The sequence below is a fragment of the Accipiter gentilis genome, chromosome 19 (genome assembly GCF_929443795.1).
Source record: "Accipiter gentilis chromosome 19, bAccGen1.1, whole genome shotgun sequence".
NCBI lineage: Eukaryota > Metazoa > Chordata > Aves > Accipitriformes > Accipitridae > Astur > Astur gentilis.
Window position 1 is genome coordinate 3,482,436 of NC_064898.1, and position 21,761 is coordinate 3,504,196.

General features: G+C 36.8%; 1 protein-coding gene across 4 annotated transcripts in view; it reads right to left on the bottom strand.

The window, feature by feature from the left end:
- PDS5B (PDS5 cohesin associated factor B) overlaps positions 1–21,761 on the bottom strand; it is a 115,618-nt gene that overhangs the window by 33,206 nt on the left and 60,651 nt on the right. For all 4 annotated transcript variants that reach the window (XM_049822911.1, XM_049822913.1, XM_049822910.1 and 1 more), the window contains 9 exons: positions 16,119–16,167; positions 14,464–14,603; positions 14,271–14,386; positions 12,437–12,542; positions 11,382–11,542; positions 10,622–10,745; positions 9,663–9,821; positions 8,785–8,853; positions 3,976–4,112 (listed from right to left, as the gene is read on the bottom strand). In XM_049822911.1, the coding sequence (XP_049678868.1) occupies positions 3,976–4,112; positions 8,785–8,853; positions 9,663–9,821; positions 10,622–10,745; positions 11,382–11,542; positions 12,437–12,542; positions 14,271–14,386; positions 14,464–14,603; positions 16,119–16,167 (1,061 nt within the window). The remainder of the gene's footprint in view (positions 1–3,975; positions 4,113–8,784; positions 8,854–9,662; positions 9,822–10,621; positions 10,746–11,381; positions 11,543–12,436; positions 12,543–14,270; positions 14,387–14,463; positions 14,604–16,118; positions 16,168–21,761) is intronic.

Here is a 21,761-nt window from a genome sequence, read left to right on the forward strand (position 1 = left end):
CTTAACAGACAATTTTACTCTTTCCAAAGCCTACTCTAATTTGGAAGGAGCAGCGTAAGATTTGCACAGTAGGGACACAATAAGCACTTCCAGAAAGAAAATATCCTCACTGAGAGTGAAGAATAAAGGTCAAAAAGTGTCAGCGAGATACCAGCAAGCTCCATGCAAAACTAATGCCCCTGAAACATCACCTCTGCTTCAGGTTTTGAGAGTACTTGTTAGTGTATATGGTATAGCTCACACAGACAACGGAGACCTTCTCTCCTTGCAGCTTACAGCCTTCCCAAAATGCAATACTGGGAATCACAGAATAATTACAGTTGGAAGGGACCTCTGGAGGTCATCTAGCCCAACCTCTCTGCTCAAGCAGGGTCACCTAGAGCAGGCTGCCCTAGTGTGTCTAGATGGCTTTTTAATATCTCCAAGGATGGAAACTCCATCATCTCTGTGGACAACCTGTGCCAGTGCTCAGTCACCCTCACAGTGGAAAAAGCATTTCCTTGTGTTTAGACAGAACCCCCTGTATTTCAGTTTGTGCCCATTGCCTCTGGTCCTGTCACGGCACACCACTGAGAAGCCTGACTCCATCTTTACACCCTCCATTCAGTTATTTATACACATTGATGAGATCCCCACTGAGCCTTTTCTTCCCTAGGCTGAACAGTCCCAGCTCTCTCAGCCTTTCCTCATCCATCACATGCTCCAATCCCTTAAGGATCTTCACAGCCCTACAGTGGGCTCAGTCCAGTAGCTCCACACCTCTTTTGCACTGGGGAGCCCAGGTGTTCTATCACCTTCTCAGGGATTGAGGTGAGGCCGACTGGCCTGTAGTTAGTTCTCTGGGTCCTACTTCCAGTCCTTTTTGAAAATAGGAAAGTAATTTGCTTTCCTCCAGTCTTCAGGCACTTGTATCAATCACCATGATCATTCAGAGAGGAACAAGAGTGGCCTCACAACGACATCTGCCAGCTCCCTCAACACTCATGGGTGCAACCCATTAAGGGCGATGGACTTATGCATGTCCAGTTTGCTTTAGTATTCTCTAACCTGATCTTCCCCCAAGGGTATGTCTTCCTTGCTCCAGACTTTCCCCTGGTTGCCAGGGCCTGGGATTCCTGAAAGCCAGTCTTGCTAGTGAAGACTGAGGTGAAGAAGGCATTCAGTACCTCAACCTTTTCCATGTCCTATGTCACCAGGGCTCCTGCCTCATTCAGCAGCAGGTACACTTTTTCCCTAGTCTTCCTTTGTCATCTATTTACTTATAGAAGCTCTTCTGGTTGCCTTTGTCATCCCTCACTAGATTCAATTCCATTTGGGCTTTGACTTTCCCAGCTGTGTCTCAGACTGTGTTCTCTGTATTCCTGCCAGGTTACCCGTCCCTACTTCCGCTTTTTGTATACCTCATAGAACCTTTTGGGTTGGAAGGGACCTTTAAAGGTCACCTAGTCCAATACCCCTGCAATGAGCAGGGGCACCTTCAACTAGATCAGGTTGCTCAGAGCCCCATCCAACTTGAATGTTTCCAGGGATGGGGCATCTACCACCTCTCTGGGCAACCTGTTCCAGTGTTTCACCACCCTCATTGTAAAAAATTTCTTCCTTATATCTAGTCTGAATCTACCCTCTTATAGTTTAAAACCATTATCCCTTGTCCTATCACAACAGGTCCTACTAAAATGTTTGTCCCCATCTTTCTTGTAGGCCCTCTGTAAGTATTGAAAGGCCGCAATAAGGTCTCCCTGGAGCCTTCTCTTCTCCAGGCAGAACAACTCCAACTCTCTCAGCCTTTCCTCATAGGAGAGGTGTTCCATCCCTCTGATCATTTTTGTGGCCCTCCTCTGGACCCATTCCAACAGGTCCATGTCCTTCCTGTACTCATGACTCCAGAGCTGGACACAGTACTCCAGGTGGGTTCTCACCAGAGTGGAGAATAAGGGTAGAATCCCCTCCCTTGACCTGCTGGCCACACTTCTTTTGATGCAGCCCAGCATACAGTTGGGTTTCTGGGCTGCAAGCACACGTTGCCAGGTCATGTCCACGTTTACATCCACCAGTACCAAGTCATTCTCTGCAGGACTACTCTCAGTCCCTCCTTTTGTGTTTGAGTTTTGCCAGGAGCTCCTTGCTCATTCACACAGCTCTGCTGAAATATTTGCCTGACCTTCTGCTTTGACCACTCTTGAGTCTTAGAGGACATGATGCTTGAATACTAACTAGGTTTCTTGGGCCCCTCTTCCCTTCAAGGCCTTATCCAATGGGACTCTACTAAGCAGATCCTTGGAGATGCCCAAGTCCGTTGTCCTCAAGTCCAGCACTGTGGTATTGCTTTTTGTCCTCAGGACTCTGAACTCCACCATCTTATGGTCATTACAGCCAAGGCTGCCTTCGACCTTCACATACCCAACAAGTCCCTCCTTGTTGGTAAGAGGTCCAGCAGAGCACCTCTCCTCACTGGCTCCTCTATCACTTGTGTCAGGAGGTTGTCATTGATGCTCTCCAGGAAGCACCTGGATTGTTTATGCACTGCTGCATTGCTCCTCCAGCAGATGTTGGAGCAATTGAAGTCCCCCATGAGGGCCAAGGCCTGCAAACGTGAAGCTGTTTCTAGCTGTTTATAGAAGGCCTCATCCACTTGCTCTTCCTGGTCAGGGCACGTACAGCAGAAACCCACTACAATGTCACCCATACCAGTCTGCTCTTTAATCCTAACCCATAAGCTCTCAGTCAGCTCATCATCAATCCCCAGGCAGAGCTCCAAGCTCTGGGGTTGAAGGGCTGCCTTTAAGACAGAGCAACCTCACTCATCATTGTAGCTTTCTCCCTCCCGTAAAAGGATCCCCAGCCCTTCATTCATTTAAATAATGGAGAACTGACCACATCATTATATATGGTTTCTATTATTATCTAAAGTTTTTAGAACAAAAAGAGAGGGAAAATTAAGTTTCTAAAACATGGACAGTAAGGAATCATCACCCCAAGCATGAAAACACACAGGACCTACAGAACTAATCCATTCTCCAACTACTGGATAAGCCAACAATATGCTCCAAGCAGTCATGCTGAAACACTTAACTCCCTAGTAACTGCATGAATGGTCGTATTACAGAATTTAAAACTATGAAACAATTATTTACAAGGAACTTTAAGAAAGACTACACAGTTACAACAAAGATAAAATATTAGACAACTCCTGGGTTTGCAATTTTGCACACACAACATAGGTTTTATCTGCATAATCACTGTATAACATTAAATTCTACCCCAAAATTACCACCTTTTTACTCATACTGGCACAATCCACCCCTGCCCTTAATGGCTTTTGTAGACATAAATTTTCAGTGTTTGGCAAGCAATAGCAGCTGACAACTTGTCACTTCTCCTACTGCAGAGGATTAAGAAGATACCCAGAAAAAAAAAAGTTGTCTAACAATCACCTAAAAGGTAAATTATTTATTGAGACTTAATCCTCTTGATACATTTCCCTCTTCCTTTCACTTTTAGAGGCCTCAAGGGATCAAAGTCTGCCTTCAAGCAGAAGTGCCTTATGTGCTAGCTATTCCCATATGGTTTACTGCAACATGCTATTATTTTTTATTAGAAATCCTGCCTATTGGCCTGACATACACAACAATTGGTATATCAGGAAGAGCAAGCTGCATAAAAAATTAAAACCAATTTTCAGTGGGAAAGAGGAAGTTACACAGTTTATTCTTGCAATATGAATAATGGCTCTTCAAAAAAAGAGATAAACCAAAGAAGATAAAACCATTAAAATACAGTCATATCTACAGTGTTAAAAAACCCCTGAGACTTAGCAAACTTATGAAGGAATCCAGCAAAGCTTACCATTAGTTCTTAAAAAATAAGATGTATAAATTGTTAAGCAGTCTAACAGAATAGTTTAAGTACTACTATACCTCAAACTCTCCCCACCACATCATCACAGACATCAAAACATTACCATCTCTTACATACCTAATTTTCCCTTGCTCTGTTAAATCTCCATCACTGTGTAATATTGTTGTTAGCAACCTCAGAGTTGAAGTTCCAGACTTGCTGTGGTTGTTCTTCATTCCTAGCAACCACCGAACCATCATCTTGATGGCCTGAATCTGAAGGAAAAAAAAAAAAAAAAAAAAAAAAAGATTGGTATGCAGAAGTCATATCACATCATGAGTCTCATTTTAAAAATAATCTTTATCTTAGTTTAATTACACAGTATTTTCCCAAGTGCTTTTTGCTGCTGTGAACACAAGCCTGTCAAGGCTGCAAAACATCATTTAAATACTGAAAGATGACTAGACATATTCTCACTAGACAGCAACTTTTTACTGAAAGTCTCAAGCATTTACGACAGTAAATAAAAATCATACAACACTTAGTTAAAGTTTGACTCCCTATGTATTCTCTATTTATATATGTAATATTTGAGTTTAAATTTAAGACATGTAAATTAAAAACCAGCTCAGACATTTCGACTGTTAAAGTATCAACCTGTATTAAGATACCTCATCCTGGAAAAGAATATTTCTTTCATGGCTACTGAAAGAAAAACCTCAAAGCTTGTTACTTAGAATAACTGTCTTTTGCCAACAGAAACAAAGTGTTTTGAGGCAAGCTTCTAAAAGTATGCAGAATCCAGCAGCTATCAAGAAACACTGTATAATTTCACATTTCTTTAGTGAAAATAAAGCATGAATTTGGAGATTAAGTTTGTTTTAGTATTTGAATCCCCTTCTCCTTCCATTTTCCTTCTATGTGAGAGCAGAGACGATAAAGAAAACAGAAAGATCAGTATCCTCTTACAGCAAAATGAAAATGCTTATATGAATCACATAGACATCCTTGGGGAAAAAAAGAACAACAAAACCAAACCTAAACACCAACCCTGGAGTTAAGAACACAAACCCCAAAAGCTCTAGAAAAAACTAAGACACTTTTTGTACACAGTAACTTCAAATTCCTTCCTTAATGGGAAAGGCAGTTCTAATAACTGTTATATAAATATTCACAATATCACCAAATGAAATTCATCATACAGTTGATCTATTCCATGTAACAAACTGATCACAATGGTCCCTTCAGATCCAAGTTCTATGCTTGTCACCTATACATGAGTTTATTTTTTAGCACTGTAGCCCATTTACTCCGCCTACAGAATTCCAATTCTATTGAATAACAAGAGGTAGGATATCTGTCACTCAAGAATTCAAAATGCAAATGAAGTTTGTGGAACAGAAATTAAATTGTCTTGCTCTAACTTTCAAAGAGTCTTCCTCTGAAACAGCTGTAGGTATCCACCAGAAGATTTTAATAGCAATAAAAGCAAAATAACAGTAACAATAACAGCAGCAACAGATCTTTCGACAGCTCACCAATTCAGTTTCTTTGTGTCATAACCAGTACCTGTAACCATTACTGCCTCCCATTTTTGTTGGAAGGACAGAAACATGCTAGGTCTATTTGGCCTTCAAGTAAATGACATATTCAGCCAGGGAACAGCCACATGCTCTCTTGAGCCCTGACATCTCTGGTCAGCTCCTGAGCAATTTCAATTTTAACCTTTGCTTCTCTCTTCCCCCTCCACAATTCCCTTCCCCCAGGTTTACTGTTCAAATCTACTCTAGTCTTCCTTCCACATAGGAAGTCTTCATCCCAACTCCTTCAGAATTTTTCTCTGAACCCACTATGTTCCCTGTTTCTTTGCTGGTGTTAATGATGTTGTGATGACATTCCAGCAACCCTTCAGAATCAAGCACTCCCATGAATTTAGTACAGGGCATGAGAATTACCCCAGTCACTGCTTCTGGCTACCTGAAGACTTAAACATGACGTGAGTTTGCACTGCCCTCATGTTTTAAATTTTTTTCTTTGCAGCCAAACAGGGTAACTATCAAAGGATAATTCCAGTTGGAAGAAGTGTTAGGAGGTCTCTCCAGTGCAATCTCCTGCTCAAAGGAAAGTCAGCTATGAAGTCAGACCATGCTGGTCTCGGCTTTATCCACTGTGGTGTTGAAATCCTTCAAGAATGGAGATTGCACAGGCTTTCTTGGCAACCTGCAACCTCTTGCAACCTGTTCCATTGCGTGACTGTTCTCAGGTTTGGTTTTTTACCTTATATCCAGTCTGAACCTCTTGTTTCAATTTGTGTCCCATGAGCCTAAAATTCTCCTCCGAGATTAAAAATTATTATGCACAACATGAAAATATCAAGAAAGTCAAAATACAGCATGGATCAGAACTATACCAAAGCCACAAATGACTGCTTTGTACTCGACTTAGCAGCACAACGTGAACTATGTGTATTTGAAATGCAAGCAGAAGTGACAGGACATTATCATTTCTTTCTGACATAGTAAATATAATGTAACAGATCTCTGATTTGTCATGAGAAAACTGCAATTAACTACTAACTTTACATAAACTGTCAGTAGTAAATAAGTATTAATTTTTAAGATTCATATTACCAAAAATAATCAACAGATAGTTATAAGTTATAAGCCTTTTCTGTGATCTAGAGATTATCATCACGCTTCCATTGTAAACGTATAATGGACTCCCATCCCATGTAGTGCTCCTAGAAACAGTCTTCCTACCACATCAACATCGTGACAACAGCTAGCTCAGTTTCTACTTGAGTTTTCAGAGCTACAAATGCTGCAGCTCTGTGCAGTAGCGAAAAATGAAACAATGCCCACTCAAAGCACAGTTAGAGAAATAGGATGAGAAGCCTTGTATTGCAGTGTACATACAAGGAAACAAGAAATATCACTGCTACTATGTAAGTCTCAATCCACTGCATGTGCACCGAAGGATTCAGTACTGGTCACAGTCAAGAGAGATTACTGCTTTAGAGCAGACACTCAAGTGCCAGGCGTCGGAATTCAAGTCTAAATCATACAATAATTAATACAATCGATATTTAATACTGTATTGAAACATTCCTCTACAGACATAATTTCATTTAAGGTTTAGCATCCAAAACTAAGTCTAGCCTACATCAGCCTACGTCTGTTAGGCTGGACAATACTAAAATTTTGTCTTCACCAGTCCTTCATCCTTTCATACTTAAACTTGCTAGTTTTAAGATCCCCATTAGATATATTATAGTTACATTACAGAGAGATAAAGAGGCTTTTAAAACCAGAGTGAAGAGAAATACACTGTCAGAGAGAAATTGTTTTTAAACTAACAGTGTGGCCTGCAGCATTCATTAAATATAGGCTTCTCAGCAGTAATAAATGCTAATTAAATTTGCAAATCAATTTTCACAATAACCTGTTTTCACTTGCCAATAAATGCTTCTTACACTTTTCAGGCTTGGCTTCAAATTGCCTTAAGATTTTCTGTAAGCCAATTCCCTTCCAAATAGCCAATTGTATGAAAAGTTTTATCAACACAAAAGCGCATTTCGGAGAGGTATTACAGCTTCATAAATATTTAAAAAAATAAGAAAAAACAATATTTACTACTAAAAGTTACATGTATAATCACTGAAGTGAAATCATGTCTATTTTAAACTAGCAGTTCATTAAATCAAAACAAACATGCATTCTTTTAACAGTTTTTGGAGTGTACTGTGTAACTATGGAATTGCACAAATACAATAAATATCCTTGCTTTAGTCAAACGAATAAAAAGCTGACAAATCAACTCCAAACACAACTGAGCATTTCCAGTAATGAGTTCTAGTAATGAGTTCTGTACCAAGCTGGAAACCAAAGTACTTACTAAACCAGCAGAGGAGGTATGCTACAAAGAATGTAACAGCTTCATGAGAGAAGGTAAAGAACTTTTTGAAACCATCAGAGCAACTTTATTCAAAAGACATTGGAAATTAAATGACTGCTATAATTAACTTGGAAACAGCATGCTACAATGTACATGCATCTTCCTAATTCTGAAAGAAAATGTGAAAGTATAATCTACCCCATTCTAAGAAAGGGCATTTAAAAACAAATACAGACTTAGGATGTGTTTTCCACAGTGTAAGTCTATTTCGGAGAGAAAAATCGAGTGAGAATATCTACTACCAAGTCCACAAAATGTAATAAAAAACTTACTCCAAAAAAAGAATAAGCTTGAAATGACATTTTTAAGTGTGTAAAAAAAAAAAAAAAAACCACCAAAAAAACCCCAAACCACAAAACAAACAGAAAAACCCAAAACCAAACTGACAACCCCACCACCATCTTAAAGTTGGGGATTTTTTCCCTTAAATCTATTTTTTCTCTAATACACATTGTACACAGAGAAAAAACAATATGACACATTTATTTATCTGAAGAAACTGACAAATCCAAAACCAATTTTTTCTTTATTCCAAAATAGCACTCAAAGTTTCTTGGAACGTCCTAAGAATTCAAAAGAAAAAGGGAAGACTTTAAACAAAGTCTCTAGGGTATTTAACTCCTATGTTAAACAGGAGGGGAAAAAAAAAAATTTTACTTTAACTGTGACAATACCTGGAATACTTGGGTGTTGCACACGAAACCTAAGGCTATAAAAAGCTATAATAAAAATTCTATGAAGTGTATATGTAAATTTATTTACAGAAGTAAAAAAAGTAGATGCTCCAAAAAGCAAATTCTTTTCTTCTGGCAATCCAAAAATGTGTATACTGATGAGATCCTCATTTTAAAAATAGTTACTTTTTTTTTACTTTTGGAAAGGTGACATGGAAACAGAGAAAAGCAGTTGTCAGCTTTAGGAATCCAGATATTTAACTGTCTTTATTAAATATTAGACAGACAATCATAGGAAAATATAGTAAGTGCTACTTACTTTAACAAGCGTTTCAGGAGACACTTCTTCATCTGGGACCCAAAGTTTTGTTGTCTTTTTTCCTGGAAGCTAAACCAAATGTTACATTTTGTTACACTACTGTTACTCCTCAGTGAAACCTTCTGTAATCTCTCCTGTTTGCTTCCAAAAACAATACAGCAGCACTCACTGGTTAGCTTTATGCCTTCTGTATTTTATAGAAGTAAACATTACAGAAGTGAGATACTGTTCTTACCTCACTATTCAAGTATCAGCAAATTTAACAGTAATAAAGGGGTTGTTTTTCATTGTTGTTACCTGAAAACTATTGCTTTAGAGTGTAATAGCTGTTGCTTTGAAAATAATTTCCAGTTTCCATATCCAGTAGACTGGAACTTCAAGTACATAGTTTTGGACAGTAAATCTTTCCCTAAACAATGGCTGATAACACACGAGTTCTTTTTTTCACTTTAGAATCACTACCAACACAGAAGTATTAGAAAAATTAAAATTCAGACTTCCATATAAACAGTGTATTTTAATTTCAAATGCATTAACACTTCCTAAAAAAAAATTTAAAAAATCACAACTTGCTTGTTCAAGACAAGAGACTGAGTGAGTGAAGTCAATAACAATTTTCCCATTTTTAGTAAAAGGCAAGTCATGAGTGATCAAATGCTGTGCTATACAGCTTGTCACTTTAGTAAGGAATACCAAATTAATACTGTCTCCTTTCCTGTACTGTTGGTTTTCAACTGAGTCAAATGGTATATGTGAAATTCAAAAGACAACCATAGACAAGAATTAGAACCAACAAGCCAAATATTTTCACTAGTCCTTGCTGAGTATCATACTACAGGAGAAGCAAAATCTTAATACAAGGTTTTAAAAATACTTACCCTATCATTCATTAGCAAATCTTTAACAATAAAAGTGGCAACCAAAGATTTCAAAGGGGCAGCAAACTGATCAGGTGCTAGCATGGCTATATGTCCAATAGTAACCAATGGTGTAATGAGATGCTCAAAATTGCTTGGATCCAGACTTTTATGCAGTGGCTAGAATAAAGGCAACAAATTCAGGTATTACTGCTATAATCTGTGTCTTATTGAGGGGAGGTGGGTGAGAGCTCTGTACCAAGTTGTCCATGTCTACTTCTATTTCAGAAATACAGTTTTAAAAGAACTATTAACTATTTAGATTTAAAGACACATTCACCAACCCTACAAGTCTCCTAAAAATCAAAAGGAAAAAAATCAAGACGACAGACAAAAAGTTTTATCACATCTGGGTAGTTCAAAAAGCAGCAGCTCAAGCAGGACCATTTAGGAAACAATGGATTAAAAAGTGTATTTTCTTGTTGAAGAAGTGGGCATACTACATTTCAAGACTGCAATTTCAGTAATGGATTATAATTCAGCCTTCAAGATAAAAGGCTGATGGGCACTAATTAAAAAGCACATTTGCAGTTACAACTAGAAACTATTTAAATAGTCTCTGCCATAATTCAGTTTTCTGTAATTCCTGTAACCATTTAAATACTTTGGGCCAGTCCCAACTGGAGTAAGGAGTGGTGTATGGTTCCTCTTTCCATAAATAGTTCATGGTTCTAGCAGACAGCCCAACACTGTTTTGTTCTATCATCTGCTGAAATACATAACCCTAAACATGATGGATCATGGGATACAAAAACACCCTCCACTACCATTTTTCTGTGCAAACTGTATGAGAACAAAGGGAAAGGGGAAAAATATCTTTCTTAAATTTGATACAACTTGTCATATAAATTGCCACTACATCCCTTAGTTTACAGGTGCGATATTAAAAGATAAATAAAAATGAAATATTTTAATTTTACCTCAAATATCTGTGCAAACTGTGTTTCTTTGCTGGAAAATATGGCATGGATGCAGTGAATAGCATATTTGGCTTGACGAGGGGGTCCCTTTTTAGCTTTATGATGCAACACTGGAAGCAAAGCACTTGGGGGGGAAAAATAAAGGAAAAAAAAAAAGAGATAAATACCTTTTCACAAGTTGTATTTTGAAAATCTTCCAAAATATCAAACTAGCAAAAAAGCACAGATATACATATATAGAACACACCACCTCTGCAAAACTGCTAATTGTCCTGATTTTGGCAATTTCTTCAAAGAAAGAAAAAAAGGGTTATTTACATGGCTTGCAAGTAAAAAACCCCTGGGTTTTGTTGATAAAATATCATGTGGTAAAACAAACATTTTATCTGCACAAGTTACTAAAAGCTGTTTTGGAAATATTATTGTCTACACATGCCCATTAAAGTGCAAAGAATGTTTTTACATGGCCATATTTAATTTAGGAAAAAACATTAAGTAATTCTGAAGGGTAATGATAAAAATGATAGTAATATCAGTAAAATATCAGCTGTCACTACTTTGGATACATTAATTTCACTTCCATTCTTAAAAAAGCACTGCATTTTAAAGTAATTCAACAACTCTTTCCTGCTTTACCTGAAGTAATACTTTCTTCCAAAAGAATGCAGGATAATGCTATAGCATGCAAAAGGAAGAATGAGAACTTCCAAAATCCCATATAGTAAAGAACACTACTCAAGAGTTAAGATATACAACTTACGATCGTATATGAGGAAAGTCTTCTTCAATTTTACTTCCTGTATTTTTGAAAATTTGTAATGCAGCTTCTGCCACTTTTTCATCATCCATTTTCAAACAAGCCAGGAGAGATTCAAAAGTTTCAGCTGAATGAAATGAGATAGGGTGCGTAAATGAAAGTACCTGCCAAAATAAGATGAAAGCCATGTTAGTATTTTTAAAGGCCCACTTATATAGACCATTCCATCAAGAGTCATTTTCCACTGCCATACTGGAATATTTATAACACTCTGCCTGGTTTTTCCACATAATACACATTTCTCTTTTTCTGACCCTTTTTTTTTTTCAGTACCCCCTAAACTTCTCTGTCTTTATACATGATCTCATCAGTTTTCACTTATGTCTCCAATCTCAATTTCCTCTCCTATTATCGTGAATGTGTACTTCTCAGTGGCTAGATCTACTTTAGCAAGTACTGGGTTACAGCAGAAGCATGTCTTAAGAGAAACATAACTGATGCTAAGAAAACAATATTCACATTTCAGGGGTTTTACTTCAGAGTATTTCTAGACTGACTGAACCCACTTTAGCCACTGCAACACAACACGTGCTTCTGAAGCCCATCTCATAATTTTGTTTCTCTAAAACGAATCCAGCTTGTGTGCTCCCAGACTTCATGCTTGTTTGCTAAGTGGAACAACTGGTTCTGCTCTGAAGTGATAAGACCCCAGTTTATAAGGAAGTCAGGGGAACCGCATTATTGTACTGATATACAAGTACAGTTCTAAAAGTAGTATAACTATATTCACAAACTGCTGAATTCACACTCTAATAATCAAAAGCCAGCTGATGTCACACACATAACTATTTTTGACTTCCAGAAAAACTTGTAAATGATTTATAAAATAACCTTATGTGCCACGTAAGATGAGCATATAGAAAAAACCAAACCAGTATTCTTCCATATAGCTACCACATGCTTATGACTAACGATACTGAGTGCAAATTAAAAGTTTAGTTTAATAAGGTTGCTTCAGAAAGTTTCACATGCGCACTGAGCACCAGGAGTATACTTGCCTTAAGCAATTCAAGACCTGCTCTGATTGCCTGGTCAGTAGGTACACCCTCATCTTCATCATCAGCTGTTCCATCTATAGACTTGTTTACTTGCTTGATAAGGGCACTGAAGAGAAAAACAAACCATGGCCTTGTATTTACGGTAATTCCACTGTGTATTACTATTTTCATAAGTTTAAGACATAACCTTATTAAAGGAACTTATTTAAAACATAAGCTTGTCACAAAATATATATGTGAACTAGATAATCTGCTTGCCCTCATCCCTTATCTAAATAAAAGCTTATGAAGCATTAAGTTAAAAAATGCTTATCCACCATGAATTAAGAACTATATACAAGTTACTCTGGAAGGATGACCAAAATAAGAAAACAATTTGAGCATTACAAGCAACAACAAATTCAGGTAAGAATTATGGTGAGGTTACTAGCTGCTATAGATTCTGAATAAATGAGGGAAAATAACTGATTACAATGTTTAGTCTATAACCAAGAGGAAAAAAAAAAAAATAACTGTTAAACAGCTGTGCTAAGAGTTGATGAAAAATTTAGAAGACCTATCTCCTGTATATTTCAACTTGACAGTAATGCTTGGGTTTTTTTCCTTACAGTGTACCCTAGGAAAAGAAAAGGTGATTATCCAAATGATCCTATCAGTGAGTGGTGTAGGCAGCTTCCCTATCAAGAGCTGAACTGTGTTCAGAATATTCCTTCGGTACATCCTGTAAATGATATTTATAGCCCCCCCGCTCCCCCCAATCCCAAAGCAAAACAACAACAAAAAAACCTCTAAAAATAAACAAACAAGCAAGCAAGTGGTAGCAAACCAAGGGAGAGACCTCCTAGTCAGACTTCCCAGACTTCCAATTTTTTTTCCCATCCCTAATTGGACAAAAGTGACCACCTACTAATAAAACCAAACACTCTGAGTCTCAAAAATGAAGCAGAAGTTTAGTGAAATTTTACAAAAATGGGAGAAGACCAATTCTTTGGCAAAACTGAAAATATGTGGTTTTTACTACTTTTTTTTTTTGCTTGTATACTGTATGACAGTCACCCAGTAATTAGGTAGTGAAGTATTACAATTTTGTGCCACATATGAATATTACTTTAAATACACATTTTATATTGTTTCTGTGAATGTGAAAAATTTATTTTTCATATTTAAAGTAAAAATCCAGCTACACATTGTATTTAGTGCAAGATCAGAAACAGATTTTCAAGTGAAATCTCAATGGCTCCACTACATTGCATACCTGACAGGCAGAAACTGAAAAGCTCAAGTACTTAGAAGTCAATTACTGTAGATGGAATTAACAGATAAGAACTTACCAGTATTCAGAACTAGTGGTCTCTAATAAGGTACCACGTATCTACAATACAGCTGTTAAATAATCATTTCAGCAATTACTTTTTTCCCCCTTCCACAACTTCACTGCCTTGCTCTTCCTTACAGTCTTGATGCCTCATCACTATAATCTTTACTTCCTCAGTTAAATTACTGTTTATGTCACTATGAGCTAATATTCTGGGTGGAAAGTTTCAGCGAATAGCCACGGACAGAAATTTCTTTTAAAATAAGTCAGTGCAACAGATCCATTTTTACTGACAGGTTGTCCTTGCTATGCTGAATGACAATTCAATTGTTTCTGTGGCTACACTCTGAATGAGGGAACAAAAACCCCTAAGCAAGGGGAAACAGTAGAAAATATCACAGGTCACCAGGCCTTAAACCACACCCACCCAATCCATTACTGCTTGTGCTTAAAGGCGAAATAAGAAACCCCAATTTCAAACCCTGTGATCTATGGCTAACATCACACACACAAAAATACCTGATGGATTCAGTATCAATGTGCACAGGAGCAATTCTCTCAAGAAGAAACTTTATCATTTCCAGGAAAGGATTTGTTGGTTGTTTTGGATTGCCCAACTTCTTTGTTATTTCCCTCTGCAATATAAGTTTCAATTAAGTTTATAATCAATTCAGTTCCAAAAATATTCACATATTTTAAGAGCAATTCTTACCACACATCCTTCAGCCTGTTTGCAAGAACATGTTGGGCTAACAAGCATTTCTAACTGACTTCGTATTTTTTCATCATCTTCTAGAACTTGTGTGAACTTTTTCATGAAATCTTGAGCCTTCCCTGGATCAGGAAGGTTTCCTTTAAATAAGCAAAAGAAAGCACTATTTATTTTAATAAACAAAAGTATCACTATTCTAAATTACATAAGTTTGAAATGTTACACCAAGAAAGTTTCTATGTGTGTTTAAGTTAACCAAGAAGGGTGGGGGAAAAAAAATAACCAAAGAAACCCCCAAACAGCTTAACATGTTCAGACATATCTATAAGGACATGAATTTCTAAAAATTCTGTGTACTCACAGAACTCCCCTGGCTATTTGCTTTCCTCGCCCCTCACACTCATTTTTCAGCAAGTCTAGCTGTTCTTGTTAATAATATTAACAGCTGAAGTTGACCTCAGAATGCAAAGCCTATGCTCCACAGAAAAGTATACTCTGTATATAGATCATCTGATATTGACAAGTGTGAAAAACATCAAAAGGGTATTTTTGCTAAATTACCCCTTCAACTAAATGTAAGTTTTACAACAGCTTGCAACATTTTAAAAAAACCTTTTAAAATGCATTTCTTAAACTACATATTAATTTTTTATTTACATTTTATATTATAGCAAGACAATGTATTGGAAAAGTATTAGTATACTAAGATGTTTCATGGTTTTGGTACAGTAGGTGTTAAGCAAAGTTGGCACAGAAAATGGTATAGGATTACAGGATAGTTAGTTCAAACCAAGTTCTACTAAATATTTGTTTTGCTGCATTGATGATTTTTTTAAATTATTTTTTTTAATAAAATGCGACACAGAACTAAAAGAATCAGAAAAAAAATCACAAACTGATCAACTGTTATATTATAAACAAAAGGAAAAAAGGATTTGGAACATGGCCAACCAGACAGCAAGATTCAGTTTTTCCTGAACATTTTTCCAAAACGTAGCCAGCCTTAAGTAGCATCTGTTTGGCATTTTTTTAAAAAAGGTTGATTTAAAAAAAAAAATTTAAAAAATTCAGAATTGTAAAGCAAGTTTTTCTTCTTCATACTGGTTTTAATGCTACTGGCATGGTAGGCTGGGGGGGCGCAACAAGAACTGGTGTTTCGTTGGTGGTTTTTTAATTTGTCAAGAGCTCAGGTTACACAGAAGTTCTTCAGTTTCCAAAGTGTCTTCCCTGCTACTGAAACCCAAACTCTTTTGGATTCTCCCAACAGCACTTACAATATCAGCACCTCAAAGACAGGTTAGTTAGTAGATAGTTTAGTAGGTTAGTTAACATCAGTTAATATATATTCTATAGTAAGTGCTAAAGCAGCCACTAACACCCTAGATCATCTAGATTTTTAATTAGTCCATAACAGATGTAGCCAAACTGTCATGTGATAAGCTTCATGACTAGAGACTTTTTACAGTAAAGAAGTAATTCTGCTTATAGTTGTCTTAATTCTTTAAAGCATATTACTACATCATGTTTTATCATTATTTGTTATAAGTTTTATCTGTTACAAAACTTTTTTTAGCTTATCTCATTACTTTTAAAGCAAGAAAGCAATATGGTTCAACTGTAATTTTTAGACAGTGTAAATACTTCAACAGACTTACTTGTAATAACCATCACTTTTGAGAATATAGCTTTACTGCTGGCATCTGTCTGCAAGTCACAAAAGAAAAATGGATTAAGTAAAAAGTTTACATTATATATTTCCACTTGAATACGGAGTGAGCAAAATTCCGCAATGCATTATCAACAAGTCAGCAGCCATTTTGCTAACACATCAGTGTGTTAGAAATCAAAACCACCACTGCAAAGTTAATGCTAGACAGTTACAAGAAGTAAAAGGTAGATCGTGCCTACAGTATCACTCTGTCTCAAATATACTTAGGTAAAATATTTTTATTACCTTTCAATCTACTATATAATTTATGAACAGCACAAATGGGTTATTTCTGTAACTGTTTTCCATCTAAAGCCTCTTTGGTTTTAAATATGAAACAAACAGCAAGCATTAAATTCACTTGATCTTCTTGTTCAGATATTGATTTTAAGTAGTTTTGGTAATAGTTCCCACCTTATTGTAAAGAATGGAGCAAGTCGATAATAAAAAAAATTGCTACCCCTGTTCAGCTGAACAGGGAAGGCATATGATAGCAGTGTAATTGTGAAAGTAATAATCAGGGACCACAAGAACAACAAAAAAATTAAAACATAACTGCATTACAGGATATCTGTGAAGCTTAGATTTCAAGGAAACTGTTGCTGATATAAAGTAATCCAACAGCACCCTACAAGCAAAATAAGTTACACAAAACAGATGAACTAATTTATTTTCCTTTTGTCAGCAATTCCTCTGATACATGATTTCAAATTCCACATGCAAAGTCCACCTGAAGAGTTAGTTCTGACACTGAGTAAATGGAAGAGGGAAAAAAGAATACAACAAATTTCACAGCCAGGTAAAACTACACAGCAAGTACATTTTCTTCATGAGACTACATTTCTAACATACAAGTCATGTTTCTACAACCTATCACGTCCTACTGAAGGTAGACAAACTAGTTCACAAGACACTTTTCCCCCACTTTTATCTGTAATCCACAGTATTCTACAGACTAGGAATTACACTGAAGTTTGAAATATTAAGGAATTATCAGTAAAAATGGCAAAGGGAATCCCTAACTGTACAGTGAAGATAACACCCTAATCATCTTCAGAAAAGTGTTAAGGTGGATGAAAGAAGGAAAAAAAAAATATTAAATCTTTCATTGCTGTGTAGTAAGTGTTGTTAAACAACTCTGAAATCTTCGTAAGTAAAATGAAAATTAGAACCTGAAAGAAAATTGAAGCTTACAGCAATACTGTCAAAAGCACATAGACCCATCAGCTTCCAAACCATGAAGGAAGCTGTTCTTCTGCCAGTTGACTTCTGACAGATCAAATTCAGTAACATAACTTACAAAGTCTGCAAAACTTAATAAATGCATTTAAATAGTATCAATTATGGGCTACAACTACCAAATTATATTCTTCCGATAAAAGATTTAAATGGAAACACAACCGCTTTTACTGAAAAGTATTTAAATTTAAAAAGAACCATGTTTAGCCACCACCATTGCTAGAATTGTCTTTTATAGAACTCACTTTACAATAGACAAAAGTGATAGTAGACAAGCCTAAAAATTACAAACGAGAAAACGTCAAATCAACTCAGAAAGGAGGCTCACCTTAGAAGAAAAAGGTCTCTTCTTACCAAAGTACTTAACATGAGGCAAATGAAGACTTACAGTGGGCCGTTTCATCAGGTTCATATAAGGAAAGAGCACTAAGAGGTAGTGTTGAAAGACACTAACATTTTCTTATTATAAAAACTTCAAGACAGAGGTCAAATTCTTGTTCAGGTACATCTAATTTCTTTGCATTTTATTAATGAAATCTGTGTATAGATCTCAAATAAGGTTCAAACAAGCCATATCAGCTTTGGAGATAACAAAGTTACAATTTATGACAGCAACCTTGGCTAACACGTGGAAGTGTCTATTTCCAGGTGTATCCTTCAACTTTTCAGAGTAAACTTCTGTTCTGCAGTTAACTAGGTACTATGAAAGAAAATAGGATTTTGAGTTCTAATGTATTTGCACAGGCTTTTTGTCATAAAGAAAAAAAAGGAAATTAATTAGCAAATTTGTGGAAAATCTGGCAACGTTTGAGAATAGTGGCAACCGCAGAAAGATCAGAGTATAAGAAAAATATAGCATGAGATTAAGACAAGCAATGTTTTTAGTGAATGTCCTCTCTATCTTGTAACATGGACACTTGGCACATAATTCTAGCCATTAAAGTATTTCTGCAGAACTTTCCGTCACTTTTTAGTGTCAGAAGAATGCAGTCCTTTTGGGGGCTTCTGGCTGTCACAGCTGAACAGGTATGTTCAGACAAGAAATGAAAAACAAAAAAACAAACCAGAAATCAAATCTGGTTTACAGGATTCAAATAATGATCATAGAATCATAGAATCATTTAGGTTGGAAAAGACCTTCAAGATCATTGAGTCCAACCATCAACCATGCCCGCTAAACCATGTTCTGGAGTACCCCGTCTACGCGCTTTTGAATACCTCCAGGGATGGTGACTCAACCACTCCCCTGGGCAGCCTATTCCAATGTCTGACAACCCTCTCAGTAAAGAAATTTTTCCTAGTATCTAACCTAAATCTCCCTTGCCACGACTTGAGGCTATACAGATGTCAACAGATACAGAATCTCCATATTCACACCTCTTGCAACTCCGAAGAAAAATACCACAACTGTACTGTGGGGTTGCTTTGGTTCTGACTGGTTTGGTCTTCTAATACTGGCTAAGTGTTCAAGTACTGGCTAAAGCTCCCATTTAAACAGACCTTAAGTTGAGCAAACTACTAACCATTCAGCTAAACATGAAATAACCTGAGTCAGAAGTATTAACTTCTAGCAGTATAACTCCACTGGATAATCACAGATTGAAGAAGATCAATAAACATTTGTTTTTAGAAGATCTACTGTGGCACTTCATGTACATTATCTTGCATTCATGATATGGAAGTATCTGCAGCTCATGAAGCTTATACTCCAATAAAGACAAACCAGCACTCACCCACTTTTCTGCATGTGAACAGGCAAGTTTATGTATTTTATTTAACTGTATACCATTGCTGTAGGAGAAAACAAGAGGAGCTGTGATTTATGCTTTTGCTCTTCAGAAAAGTAACTCATCTTAAAGGTAAGTTCAATGTCTGTTCTGTCTCAGACTCTTAACACATTTTCAGTCTCCTCAATAGTGCTTACACTGGGGAGAACCTCAAGAGGAAAAAGGAGAATGCCCGAAGCGTTTCACTAAATAGCAGAAAAAGCTTTCTAAGAAGACAAAAACAGTGGACTGGGAAATTCAAAGATGTATAATCACAGAATAATGTAGGTTGGAAGCGACAACTGTAGGTCACCTGGTTGAACTACCTACTCAAAGCAGGGCCAACTTAGACCAGGTTTTGCTCCAGGCCTCATCTAGTTGCATTTTAAATATTCACAAGGATGAAGATTCCACAACCTCTCTGGGCTACCTGTTCCCATATTTGATCACCCTTATTGCATTTTTTTTGCTTACTACCTAATCAAAGTTTCCCTGTGGCAACTTCTGTACACTGCTGCTTGTCCTGTCCCTCTTCATCTCCAGGAGCTCTCACAATGCCTACACTTGCCACAAGGACAATATCTCAGGAGAACAAACCACCAATTAAGCTATAAAGTGGAGAAATTAGACTGAAGTGAAAAAGCATGTGTGGTAACACCAAGTCATATTCTAAAACATTACTAGCTCATTTCAGTTTTGTTTCCTGAAAGAAAACAAAGTTTCTACAGCTCTGAATGGCTAATGGATATTTGTCTCAAGATTATTACTGCCTTGGACTGTATGCCCCTTCAGTTTATGATTATGAAAATGCGCTCATCTTAAACACAATGATTTAATTAATTACCAATTTTGCGGGAAAAAACCCAAACAAACCACACAAGGAGCATCACAGAAAGAAAAGTTTTGGTAAAAATAGCTAAGCATCTGCACTGGACATAACAGGCAGGGTTTGGGGTAGCAAAGGGCTGTTGGGGTGACCCGTGCAGGAGGAGGTCAGGGGCCGGCCAGCTCTGCAACTGACAAGCCAACCCACCACCCACCCAGACTTCAACCAGTCAAAGGAGCCAATGGTGCTGCTGGGAAAACGTATTTAAGAGAGGAGACGCTAGAGAAAGTGTGACTCTAAAGGGACTGTGGCCGGTGGAAGAACCCACGCCAGAACAGCAGGTAAGAAATGAGGAGAAGCAAAAGGAAATGAACCGCCATGCCCTTAACCCCGTCTCCCGTGCTGCCATTGCCTTGCTGAAGGGACCGAGCGTAGCGCATGTTGAGGGGCCCGGAGACCATGAAGCAGGGAGGAGAGGTGTCCGAAGGGGAGCCGAAGGCTGTTTCTCTAAGTGTTTCTTTGTTTGCTTTTATTTCTCAATACCAGAATAAATAATTAGAATTTTATGTTAATTGACAATAAACTAAATTAAGTAAAATCCCCTGACTCAAAACCATTTTGTTGCCTGTGACAGCATCTCAGACTATCACAGGAATGCAAAATTCTCCCACGTAGTCCTGTTACTCAAAAGAATATTGAAGTGTAGAGGATTAGCACTTAATAGCAAAAGATAGGATGAAAGCCACATGGACAAATGCAAACAGGTCAACAGCATACACCGTTTTGAATGCAATGCCTAGGCTGGCATTCGTCAAAACCTACGCATTTAATTCCATATCATATTTGATATTTTACAATTGAAAAAGAACTTCCGTTGTATCTCCCCGAAAACAAAAGGAAAAGTTGGATTTTCACTTTCAACTGAAGTGCAGAAAATATCAAGAAACTCACTCAAGTTTTAAATGTGTAAGTGTATTTAAACTACACCAGGGAATATAAAACAGTACCTGAAAAATATTTCAATACAGCGACCGAAACACAATGAAGTACTGTTGTGCTAGCAATTACTGCACTTAAAATATTCTGTAATGTTGTATTAAATTCTAAATGCACTAAGTAAAAATTACAAATTTCACTGCAGTCAGGACTGAAAAAATAAGAGATGCATTTTAATTGGATAAGTCTTTCTCTATCTGCAAGACAGTAGCATTTCATAGCAGATATTAGATAATCCAACCACACAGTTACCCACTCTTCCTTGTTCAGGTAATTCCAGCAAATGGATAATTCAGTCATAGAATTTCATTAAGTTTACTGTGGTATGAGTATATACACATATAGAAAATAAAAATCACATACACCCTTGTATGAGTGTGAGCATGGCAAAAATTTATACTATATATTATTAGTGTAAAAGAAACACCAGATTAGACTTTTGGCATCAAAGTCAAAATTATAAAGTCATATATTTATATTACAAAGTCAAACTATAACCAGAATTTCATCTTATGACTTTTTCCCCCTCAAACATGAGTATGCACATACATATAACTAAACCAAATCTAAATTTTACTTTATGAGAATATCCTAGATGCTCAATAAATGTTTATTTTTTCCTTCTGAGCAAATTCATAAACAAAGAATTCAACTGTAGTCTGGTACCTCCAATACAACATTTAAGAAGTTTCCAAGAAGGAAGAGAAACAAGTAACCTGTTGGGATAAAAAAATTCTGATTTCTTCAGTGTTACTGATCACAG